Source organism: Protopterus annectens, chromosome 7.part0 (genome assembly GCF_019279795.1).
Source record: "Protopterus annectens isolate FY-2018-M chromosome 7.part0, PAN1.0, whole genome shotgun sequence".
NCBI classification, from domain to species: domain Eukaryota; kingdom Metazoa; phylum Chordata; order Ceratodontiformes; family Protopteridae; genus Protopterus; species Protopterus annectens.
The window spans coordinates 210,160,002-210,172,597 of record NC_056739.1 but is presented as its reverse complement, the minus strand read 5'-3'; the positions used below and the strand labels follow the sequence as shown (position 1 = coordinate 210,172,597).

The following is a 12,596-nucleotide window of genomic DNA, read 5'->3' as shown; positions in this document are numbered from 1 at the left end:
GGAGCATGTCTCGGGAGAAAATGTGGCCAATACCCCTGATGCCTTTGATGTTAACTCAGAACAACTACAGCATCATGCATCCAAGCCTAAAAACTTTGCAATTGACTGCATGGAACATCACATAGCAGCAACTAATCCAGATCTTTCCCAAAGGGTTAAAGACATTATCCTTGAAGCCCGCAGACCTTCAACAAGAAGGAACTATGCAGGAAAATGGAAAAGGTTTGTCATTTGGAGTGCTGAAAGAGGAAAAGATGTGTCGAATATAGATATTGCTAACATTCTGGAGTATTTGGCAGAGCTTCTACATACAGGCCTGTCCTATTCCTCCATCAAGATACATGCATCAGCTATTTCAGCAGAATACAGCTTTGATCCACCTGTCTTTTCACATCCTCTACTCAGGCAGTTCCTCAGAGGGATCAAGAATGTAAAACCTCCTAGGAAACCACCATTGCCAGCATGGGACTTGAACTTTGTACTAGAAAAGTTGACACTCCCTCCTTTTGAACCAGCAGCAACAGCAGATCTACAGCACCTGTCATGGAAAACTGCTTTCCTACTGGCAATTACCTCAGCAAGGAGGGTTTCTGAACTTCAGGCCCTAATGGCAGTACAACCCTTCCTAATCTTCCACCAAGATAGGGTGTCCATGAGAACTAATCCTACATTTATGCCTAAGGTGGTATCCAGAGTGTCTTTAAACCAGGCAATACACCTACCTACCTTCTTCCCCAATCCACAAAACAGAGGGGAAAGAATGCTGCATACCTTGGATGTACATAGACAGCTACGCTACTACCTGGACAGAACCAAAAGTAACAGAAAAACTGACCAGCTTTTTGTAGCCTATGCAACAGGAAGGAAGGAAAAGCAATTTCCAAACAGACAATCTCTAAATGGATAGGAAATTGCATACGATTCTGTTACTCCTTCCATGGAAAACCAATTCCACAGAACATAAGGCCTCATTCTACAAGGGCAACAGCCACTACCACAGCCTTCTTACGAGGAGTGGCAACCAAGGACATTATTGAGGTGGCTACTTGGACCTCCGTGCATACATTTGCCAAGCATTATAATTTACCTCTGTATTCCAGATCCCGAGCAGGGTTTGCCACTGCTGTACTGCAAGGGATCCTAACCACACCATAATTTTTTTCTTCCTCCTCCCCTAGTTGGCTATGGTATTCTACCCAGTTGTTATGACTGCAGATGCATCCATGAAGGACATAGTACAGTTTTGTACCTACCATAAATGTAGATGTCCGAACTGGATAGCATCTGCAGTCAGGATTACCCTCCCTCCTTCCCTTCTGTGGTACTCCTAGGGTACTTACCCTCCTAATAGCTAGCTGGTGGGGGGAGTCTCTTATGGTGTATTTGTTTGTATATATGTACATGCATGCTTATTTTTTGTGTTTGCCTTCTATCCTTTTGGAAACATTGGCATTTATCCAAAATTTAGCCTTCCAAGAGGGCAACTGGCATCTGGGGCAAGAAACACTGAGGAAAATGGCGTCGGCTGATGCTTTTATACCCGAAGACCAGCAGAGATGACGTCGGGTGGAGTGCGACATCAGCCGAAGCCGGACCCAGACTTTGGAATCCGGCCGACCGAAGGGCTGCCTGACGACAGGACAACCCAGTTGTTATGACTGCAGATGCTATCCAGTTCGGACATCTACATTTATGGTAGGTACAAAACTGTACTTTCCCCCCACTTCCTTGTTGTTCCTTTACTTGTGACATTAAAATGACCATCACAAGACTGCCTTTACTTCTGTCAGGAAGATGATCACTTTGTTAATTTAAGATGGCTTATGGTTAACTGAAGAATTTTTCTGTCGCTGTTGTGCCTTGTGTTGAATGCGAGCCCAGTCAAACTCTGTGTTACCAATAAATTGCTGTTATTGTAATGCCTCTTAGAAAATCTGTTTTAACTTCTAGATTCTGGTTGTTGAGGGCTGTTGTTACCGGTGAATTTCTTTTCCTTACGTTAGGTCCCATGCTAATTGAGTTTCTTTCAGGATTTTGGAAGGCTTATTGATGATGCCTTTTGGCCTTTTCTCAGTAAACTTAGTAGAGCTCTCACTATTTTTTTTTTTTTTTAAGTCCCCTGTTGCTGCCCTTGTACCTTGCATGAAACTGGGTTGACAACATTTTGCTCTAAGGCTTTTCATCACACACTCCTCTATTTCCAAGACAAAAGGTTTTTGACTTAATTCCCACTCCTCCTCAGAGATGCTATATTTTCTCCTGATAATCATTACTGTGATTCTGGCATTAGTGTAATATGAATTGGATCTTGGATCTTGATTCTTGAGTTAAGGGCTTACGAGTTGCCTTCTATCTTTAAACAAGAAGCATCTTTATTAAATTACTACTTATGATAAAGGCAGTCATACATTTATATAAATGAAAACAAGCCATATAAACATATTTGCAGTTGCAAACATTATACATCACTTATAATCTATCCAGTCATTGTTGGTCAAACATAACCAAGCTCATTCATTTCCTGCATTCCCTTAAACCTCATTCCTCCTCCAAAACATTCTGCACTCATTGTTCCCACAGTTCCCATTTTTTCTGTGTAATTTGCTTCTACCCTTTTTATAAAGATTTCACTTCCATTTATTTGCTTCTACCATTTTATAAAGATCCCACTTCCATTTGTTTTATCTCAGTTACTTTATTCACTACTTTTAGTACAGTTGATTTAGACTTTATTTACATAGTTTTACATAGGTCAGTACTAAGCTAACAGCCCTTGTGAGCCATTTTAAGCCTAGCCAATTATCCCTTGTGAGACTTAAACCCCGCACCTTGTGTTTGCAAGGCAAACACCTTGACCATTAGGCCACTTTGATTTCCATTTTAGACTTTATTTACATAGCTTAGTACTGACCTATGTAAAACTAACAGCCCTTGCGAGCCATTTTAAGCCTAGCCAATTATCCCTTGTGAGACTTAAACCCCGCACCTTGTGTTTGCAAGCCAAACACCCTAACCATTAGGCCACTTTGATTTCCATTTTCTAGTAATTGCTTTTTTGGCAGTCACCAGAATTAAACTCAGCAATTCCTTAGTATGTCTAGGCAATTCCGATTCTGTTTCATAGCTCAAAAAATAATTTCCTTAGTTACACCAATTTGCTCACAGTATTTCTGTTAAAGTAGTCTGCAGGGAATTTGTAAAGTTTGCCAGCTCATTACACTCCCAAAAAATGTTTCCAATTTCCCTTTTTCTTCTCCGTCAGACCTGCAACATTTGCAGTCTACAAGAGGAAAAATTATTTGGAGTCTACTTGGGGTCTAAAAATATTTATGCAAACACTTCCAAGCAAAGATCCTAAATCTTTTAGACTGTGTTGCATATTTGGGAGCCATATATGTATGTGTATAACCCCCATTGTTTCTTTTTAAATTGCTTATCCAGTCTCTCTTCCCAATCCTTTCTACCCTCTTCTAATTGATTCTTATAGTTATCGTGCATTATACCATGACCCCCCATTAATATTCCAAAACGTGCACGCTGATTGGTCAGCGTACACGTTGTAAATCGACTTATACTAATGGAAAAAGGTCCGGTCGCCCGGACTTTTCGATTAGTATAAGTCTTTTTTAAAACACTGTCTCACTATGTTAAAGGAGTTTAACATAGCGAGACAGCTTTAAAAAAGCAACGGAGAATCTCCGTTGCTTTTTTTTAAAGCTGTCTCGCTATGTTAAACCCATTTAACATAGCGAAACAGTTTGTAAAAAGCAACGGAGATCTTGCTTTCTCTGTTGCTTTTTTCAAAACTGTCTCGCTATGTTAAATGGGTTTAACATAGTGAGACAGCTTTAAAGTAAGCAACGGAGATTCTCAGTTGCTTTTTTTAAAGCTGTCTCGCTATGTTAAACCCATTTAACATAGCCAAACAGTAAAAAGCAACAGAGATCTTGCTTTCCCCGTTGCTTTTGCCTCAGCTCTGATGTACTGCATAGGCATACGCATGCACAGTACATCAGAACTGCCGCAGAATACCAGACAGCTGCGGAAGGGCAGCAAGGAGGCATTATGCAATGCCATTATTTAAGAAATTATTTTTTTTCTTAAATAATGTCATTGTATAATAGCAATAACCCACGCCTGGGTGTGGGTAATGCTGGATTTACCCACAGTTGGCTTTGTTTGGCCACTCTGGCTTCGCCCTCGTGACCAAACCACGCCAACCGTGGGTAAATCCAGCATTACCCACACCCAGGCGTGAGTTATTGCTATAATATTGTATATGTCCCACTAATTATGCCTTTTTTAACAGCAGGTTCTGTTCTAGATTCAGCTAAAAAGTCTACCATTTTTAGTCTTTCACTTAGGATCCTGTTTCTTTCTCTTTGTGTGTACTCTATCAGTTTGTGATGGGGAAGGCGATCTGTAGCCTGCAGTCCAAATTTAATTCTTGGCCTGTTGCCTTTCTGTTACCCCCCCCCCCCCCCCCAATAATTATTTGCTCATAATACCTTTGTTTCTTTGGCAGTTTTCTCCAGTAAATTCCAGCCTCCTCTTCCTATTTTTCGTACTCTTATTGCAGTCATCCTTATCAGCAAAATCTCCTCTTACATCCCTGTGTTGGCTTAGTTTCCCGTCATATTTTTGAGGAAGTATTGGAATTGGCCTGTGAGACATTTTTAGGTTGGATATCTCCAGTTCAATTCCTTATAGTGATTTCGTCTTTTGAAATAGCCTTTGCAATGATCTACCCAGAAAGTTATGCTTGGGACTCCATTTTAGAAGTGGTGGATAGTGGGATTGATCCCATCGTACGTGAAGTTTTATAAACTTTTAACTATAAATGTATAAAACTAGGCCCATCTCCCTCCTCCCAGTTTTGTAGAGGTTTGGAAGTTTTTGCAAAGAGCTTTTGGTCTTCTTGTCTTTTGTACTTGTCTTTCCGTTGTCTCGCAGATATCTGGAGAGAAAGAGGTCTTCCATGCAGACGGTTGTGTGAAAAGGGGAAGGGAGTTCTGCGGCTGGGGAAGTTGTAAGCACCAAGCTTTCAGACTACTACTGGCCTTTGGTCCTAGAGGCGGAAGTAGACATCCATGGTCCTATACCTCTCTCATCTTTCATTTATAGCTTTTCCCCAGCGAATTCTTGGTAAATCTGTTCTATGCTGCTATCTTGTTTTAACAAACCCCAAACAATCCTCACCGTCCAAAATCCCCATCAGTCCCAAATTTCTCCTCCTAGCTCTTAACCTCCAGTGAGTGATACTGATTGCTTCTTGATGTGCACAGCTTGTTGCATTTCAGCTATCTTATGTTGAAATTCACCTGTTTTTTGCAGCAACATGCATCATATTGACTGTGCAGCATCTCACAAGCTTCAATGTAATTAATTTCCATTTGTCTTAAACATGATTTAAGACACTTAAATGGGATATGTTAATTCCTTTCCAGAACGGTATCAAATTGTACCATTGTATTTTTTGTATTTCAGATTAGGCCTTGGTTATATGCTCAACCTCGCGTTCCATTTCTTCTTCAAAAATCACCTCTGTACTTCTGACTAAATCCATTGGCATGATGTGCGTGACTCTGTAGTACACTAATGCTAGAAAATTTGCATTATGCCAAGTTTTAAACTTACCAGTAATGCAGTTTGAACAAGTAGAGCAACCAGCAAGAACATCCTGCCTCAGGGTTTGGGATTAGCATAATGATTAAAATGTTTACCGTAGAGACACAAGGCACATAGTTTGATTCTCACCTTTGAGAAGCATGGCTAGACTTAAAAAGGTCCATGATGTCATTAGCCCAGTAATCGCCTATGAACTTTTAAGGGGGTTGGGATGGCATAATAATTAGTCTTAACCTTACAAATACAAAGATACAGGGTTTGATTCTGACCCCTTCAGACTTCTGCTGTGGTGTTGATGATTGATACTGTGTTCTGTAGATTGTGTAGGAGTTCTGTGGCCTGAGGAAGTAGGTAAGTGGTTCAAATCCAACAGTGGTAAACTTGTGCGTGGCTCTAGTGTTAGGAAGGTGTAGCTTCAACAACGAATGTGTTGTGTGCAGTCCTGCTCTGGAAAAAATTTTACATTGGGAGATAGCTACCCCTCACTTTGTAGTTGAAGGTTGGCTTAATGGTTAAGGTGTTTACCTCACAAACACAAGATACATTTTTTCATTCTCACCTAAAGAAGCATACCTAGACTTTAAAAAAAAGGCACCGTGGGGTCATAAGCGTAGTAATTACCTATGAGAACTATGATCTGTGTCTGTGCTGCTCTTCTATGTCAAAACATTTTTATTTGGAGTTGGCATAATGGTTACAATGTTTGCCTCACAGAGACGAGATGCAGGGTTTGATCCTCAGCATTGAGAGAAATTGTACAAACCTGTGATAGGAAGCACTACAAGATTTCATGAATAGGACCTTCTTAAGATCTGTTATGGTAAGTACTTGACATCTGTTCATGTTAAATAGCTGCTTGTTCCAGATTTGGAAAGCAAGATGACAAAATCCCCAGTTCAGAGTTAGGAGATATGGTATCTTGCCTCTGCTTTAAAAGAATATCTTCAGTTCACAGTGTTTTGTGAATTGAAGATGCTTACAGTAGTTGAAAATGACTGTAATGATGGTTACTGGATTTTTGGGTATAGTTAGTTTTTTCATTCAAACAAAGTGTAGAGATTAAGGGATAGGGTTAGTACAGTTTGTGCAACTTGTTTGTTTTTTTTAGATGCCATTTCAAGACTGTCAGTTGATTTGTTTTCCTTTGTTTTTGGAGAGAAGGGCCATAACCTCCACTCCTACTGGACTCTAGCCTCGTCGTTCCTCAGTGGTGGGTTCCAACAGCTACTTCTGGGTGCATCAGACAGTTTTTTCATCTGCGTGTGTTCCTGCTATGAGAGCATTATTTGTAATCTAGCTACCTATGCTCCTTCTCCTGCTGTTGTGTGCTCCCACCTACCATCACTGGCTTGGGCCGCCAGACTTGCAGTCTTCCTTAAGCGCAGTGCATGTCATCATTTGGAACACGCAGCGGAATGAACCAGTTGTGAACCACTGCCCTCCCCGATGGCCATGCCTATGCTTCCTGCTTATGTTGTCAGCCACCTCAGCTTTTAATCAAATTCTGATCACCTGGGCTAGGCTGTGGGTTTTATTCCTTTGCACTAGCGGTGCAGGGTGTTTACTGCAACTTTTAATTGGCAACTTGTACAATATCCTGGACTAACACTGGGAGTATGCTGATCAGGAGTATAGAAACACATTTTCTGTTTTCATCTCCAGTGTGGAAGGCAATGGAGAGTAACCTCAAACAAGATTTTTTAAATAATTTACCTAGATTCATTTGCAGACTTTTTAACATTTATTTAACAAAGTCATATTTTTGACCATTTAGCAATTTCTCTCTGTCTCCGTTTGTAGATAATCCAGTACCAAACGGTGAGATACGATATTCTACCTCTGTCACCAGTCTCTCGCAACAGACTCCGTAAGTGCATAGCATGCCTAGTGCCATTCCGTTGTCTTCTCTTTTCATGACTTTGTTTGCTGTAATGTGTTAAGTACTTGCATTCACTGTGCCTAGAAACAAAGGGTGATTATTTTAGATCAGTTTAACAGCAGTGATTATGTATGTAAATCTCTAGAAAAGAACGTTAATGCTGGCTTTCAGATAGACACCTGTGGAGTTATGATTTCTTGTAAGCATATTTTGAAAATGCCAGAACTACTTTCACTTTTTTGTTGCATTAAAGAGTTTATTAAGACCATTTGACACTCCTGCTTTATGCAGAACTCTGTTGCATAATTTTGAAGTTAACCAACTGGCTCTGTATTGAAATTATGACACATCAAAAGAGACTGAAACTAGTGGAGAAGAGGGGAGCCTCGAACATCAATCTTCTACTTTAAACTTGTTTTTTGTGTGTGTGTGTGTGTGTGTGTGTGTGTGTGTGTGTGTGTGTGTGTTGTATGGCATCCTCCACCTGCACCCCCAGCCTGCACACGCAAACGTGTATATACCAACTCCAAAATTGCCATACCTCGGAGAAAAGGGAATGTTCTGAGGAATGGCCATCTCGTATTTGGTATTTACAAGTATTCAGTCTCCATTTTTCAGGACTTGGCTGTAGCGGGTGCCAGCCTTTCAAATGGTTACCTTACCAACTACATTAATGCTATTGTATTATCCCAACCTTAATTTGCTTTCCCTAGGTTTCCTTAATTTCCTTCTTTTTTTTTTTTTTTTTTTTTTTAATCTTATCCCACTGCTGTCGCTGTCCCATGGTAGAGACCCTCACTTTTGAAGTCAGGTATGTTAAGGAGAACATTCTGTTTTCATCTTCCTTATGTTTTTGTTCTTTGTGTTCCATCTGAACTTGTCCTTTGTAGAGAGCAAACTTGGCTGGCAGTCAGCCAGAGATCAGCTTTCACAGGCATTAAATATTTCACAACCCTGTAGATCTACAGGGTGACATCTGCAGCTTTTAGAACTCCTGCCTGGTAAAGTGCATCCATTCAGCTGCTATCCTTTACCTGTTGATCTTTGTGTCTAACACAGTTTTAGAGACTAAGTATTGGAAATATTGATGCAGAGAGCTGACAGGAACAAAGCATCTGCCACTTCAATCCAAATCCCAACCAACTACACCATCCAAATTTAAGTCTCTGAATGTCTGTAGCAGTTTACATTTAATATTGTGTGGATTCCTGGTGTGAAAGCCTCTTTCAACAGACTGGGATTTTTACTTTTTTTTTTTTTTTGTTCTTTTGTACATCACATGGTAATATCCAGAGTTTAAGGTTTGAGACAAAGAATTCAAACCTTTGGTAATCTCATGTAGTTACACTGCTAATATTAAGACTACTCTGCAAGTAAAGTATTCCTAGTCTGCCATACACTGTTTTTCATCATGCATAGCATGTCCATTGCTCTTGTTGTTTGTCAGGTTAGTGCTTCATCTGGTGAAGAAGTTGACCCAGGTGGCTGTCCAGGCTTTAGAAGGTACTTGAGTATGTGAATCCCAGTAAGCGTGGTTATTTTCTTTTTCCAGTCTCGTTTTTGGTCATGAGTACTCCACTGTTAGTGTTCTTATCTGATACTTTTCGGTACTTACATGTTATCGCAACCAGATTTTCGTGTTAACGCTGGTTGCTTCCCATTATGTAAACTACTACCAGAAAGTGTTGAGAAGCACAGAAACCATGTTTTCTGTAAAAATTTGTGTATGTAGGCAGGTGTTTGACTTAAACACATGAGAAAGTAATGTTTCATTGCATGTACCCCCTTTACTGCCACCATTTCATGTCACCATTTACAGTAATACTTAGCGGAAGATTGTAAAAGTTTGCTTCTTCTTGTACCTTGTGGCTGTTAGCAGCTTTTTAAAATTTTCACCTGAAGATGTCTTTATAAATTGCCCCCCCCCCCCCAAAAAAAGTGACCAAAACCATCATTTCAGGGTCTGTCTTTGCCTTCTCTGAAATCTTCTTTCCACACACACAAAATAATCCGTTTGTCAGAACAACAGCAGGCATGATAATTCCAGCGTGCTTGTGTAAAACGGGAAGCGGGTTTCCTCAAATGTTTGTCTTCCCCTTCACAGACCCTGTAATGCAAAGGTAGTCCACTCCACAACAAAAACAAACTCTGAATACCACCTTACAGTGGTTCATGGACTCGCTTCTATGGAAGTATTGTAAATTCGCAACTGTGAAAATCTGGTTGCGATAACACGTAAGTACCCAATTTTCCTTCTGCCGTCAACTGTTTGGTTCGGATTCGTTCTTCAGATCTGACTCGGCTGTTGCAAAACCTTGTGGTAACCAAAAAGCTTTTGAGCTCCTCTGTTACACATAATGCACCAACCCCAACATATTCCTGATCTCATTTGCTGCTTTTCACGAAAAGATGTGGTCACCTTTAGCTCTCGAGTTTTTCCAGATACGTATGTTTTTTTCCTCTTATAAAATTCACCTTTTTTATTACTATCTTATTAATATATTACTCTTACCCTGTTTATATTTTCCGTAATTGTTTACTATTGTTGGTAATTTGTTTCTCTTTTCTTTACTATTTGTACACAGTAGTGAAATCTTTCTTACAGTTGATATTTTCCTTTAGCTTTTTCTCCTATGGGGGGAAAAAAAAGTTCTCTTTCTTCCATTTTCTTCCTTTATACTTGCCATTGTCTGAAAAAGGACCTTCTGGTTTCAAGAAGCATCTAAAATATGGGTATAAATTGCCCCTTTCAGATGTTTAACAACTATGTGTTTACTGCTGGGCCCTTGGCTTCACAAGGATTGTACAATTTGCAAAAAACGTCGATCCTAGGGCAGTTGCTGATGGAAGCAATCCTTTAAGAATCATTGTTTTTTTCCATCTACCTCCGGTGAAGGTATTTTTGGGGCTCAGTCCCCCAAAATTAAAACGAAGGAGTCTTCTAAGTCTCCTATGCCTTCTACTTCCTCAGCTTCATCTTTGGAGCCACCTAGAAAAAAACAAGAACAGATCAACTGTGTCTCGGATCCTAAGAAGAAATCAACAGATCCAAGCTCTTCGGATCCGATGAAAAAATCAATGTATCTGATAATCCTTCCTAGGACTAGGTATACACCTTCAATTGACCCAGTGTCTTCCAGGGTTCCCTCCCCTTTTTTGGAAAGGTGTCGGTCCAAGTCACCATCTATTGTCTCAAATCGCTCTTCTAGGATTTTGACTAAAGAAGATGGTGGACAGAATGATGTAGATTCATATGGGTGTTTTACTGACTCTTACCCCCCTTGAGTCAGGATGCACGTCCATCTACCACACTACCACAACTTGCTCCTTCTCTGATCCCTCCGGTTGCTTCAGAGTCCCTGGATCTGAACCTTCCAGGTCCGTCTGGCTGTCATCTGAAGCTTTCTTTGAGTGTACCGGCTGCAACATCTTCTGATCTGGATGATTCTGACTCGAAGCTTCCTTGTCTGGTCTGAGGCATTGGAGTTGAGGTTTTTTGGAGCCGTCTCGGCCCCTCAGAGCTTTGGCATTGGATAGCTTGGCTCAGATTTCCTCCGCGGGGAGATTTGTCTTGGTTGAATGGAGGCAGCGCTCCTGAAGCCAGCCTTTTCAGAGCTGTTGTCTTTTTTTCTCCTTGGAGTGGTCTGTCTTCGAGGTACTAAAGAGAGTATTCTCTGCTCCGACAGGACAGACTGATCCTACCCCTCTGATCGTCAGTCTACTTCACAAGTACCTCTCCGCTTGGAGCCGCATCATTCTACGTCACAGGGACATCCAGCTAAAGAACCCCAGACCACGAAGCAGGGTTTATGACCTCTTCTAACACTTCACTGGAGCATCCCACTGAGGAAGTCCCTAGGAAGAGAAAGTGCCAGAGGAAGCACTTGGACTCTCCGCAACAGTCAGTCACTGAGAATACTGATTTCAATGAGGGAGAAGGATCCCCATGATCACCCATGGAGGCGGTCTCATTTGGAGGCAAACTTGAGATCCTTAAGTAGAGAAGTGGTTGGTCCTCCCGCAACCTTTCATTAAAGGCATCTGTATTGCTGGAGGCCTTTGGAGCTGCCCCATCTATCTCCAGGGTTACTCTGCCCACAGAAGAGATCATTGATTTGGTCTATAGATGGGCGTGGAAGGATCCTGACTCAGTTGAGCTGATCCATAAGAGGCTAGATTGGATCCACCTGTTGGGAAGGTATTCTGGAGTAAAGGGATGCCCATGGATGTCATGGTCGTGACGGCAGCCACCAAAAATTAACTTGCTGAGCAAAGTTCATCACCCCCAACAAAGGAGTCTAGGGTGATGGACAGATTTGGAAAACATGTTTATGCATCTGCGACCTTTGCTCTAAGGTCACTGAACTATTTTGCACATTTTACTAGGCTACAAAGGGACCAAACACCCTAATACTGGGTGCTTTCAACTACCCTGCCATTAACTGGGGAAACTACTCATGAACCAACACCTTTTGCCCAACAGTTCTTGGAATTCATAAATTCCAATGCCCTGGATCAACTAATCCATAGTCCCACCAGGGGCTCCAATATCCTAGACCTGGTCATTACCAGCATGGGAAATCGATGCTCCACACCTGTGGTCACCCCCTCGTTGGTCAGGTCAGACCATAAGCTAATCACCCTTAACAACCACATCCCACCCCCATCACCCAGTAAGAAATCCTCCATAAAAAAACTTCTCCAAGGCCAACTTCATGCTACTCAAGCCAGAAGTTACAAACTTCATGACACCCATGCAGACGGGGAACTGAAAGTTTGACGACCGAGTCCTACACTAAGGCACTGTACGAGCACATCCACTCATGCATGAATCGTGCCATCCCAAATAGAACCAAGATGCTCTCCTCCAAAAAAGAGGAAGCCAATCTGGTGGTCCCCTGTCATAAACAAACTTTACAACAAAAGGAAAAAACTGTTGCAGAAAAGAGGAAAATCCCAGGATGTAAAAAACTCCCTTACCAGCCTCAGTAAGAAGCTGAGATCCCTCATAAAATCCTCCAAAGCTAGTTATGAAAATAAAATTGCCAAAGATTCCAATGACAACCACAAGGCATTCTATAACTATGTC

General features: G+C 41.2%; 1 protein-coding gene across 1 annotated transcript in view; it reads left to right on the top strand.

The window, feature by feature from the left end:
* Nucleotides 1-12,596, top strand: part of CTDNEP1 (CTD nuclear envelope phosphatase 1) — a 770,907-nt gene that overhangs the window by 257,829 nt on the left and 500,482 nt on the right. Inside the window, exon 2 of the mRNA XM_044076710.1 lies at nucleotides 7,429-7,495. Within this exon, the coding sequence (XP_043932645.1) occupies nucleotides 7,429-7,495 (67 nt within the window). The remainder of the gene's footprint in view (nucleotides 1-7,428; nucleotides 7,496-12,596) is intronic.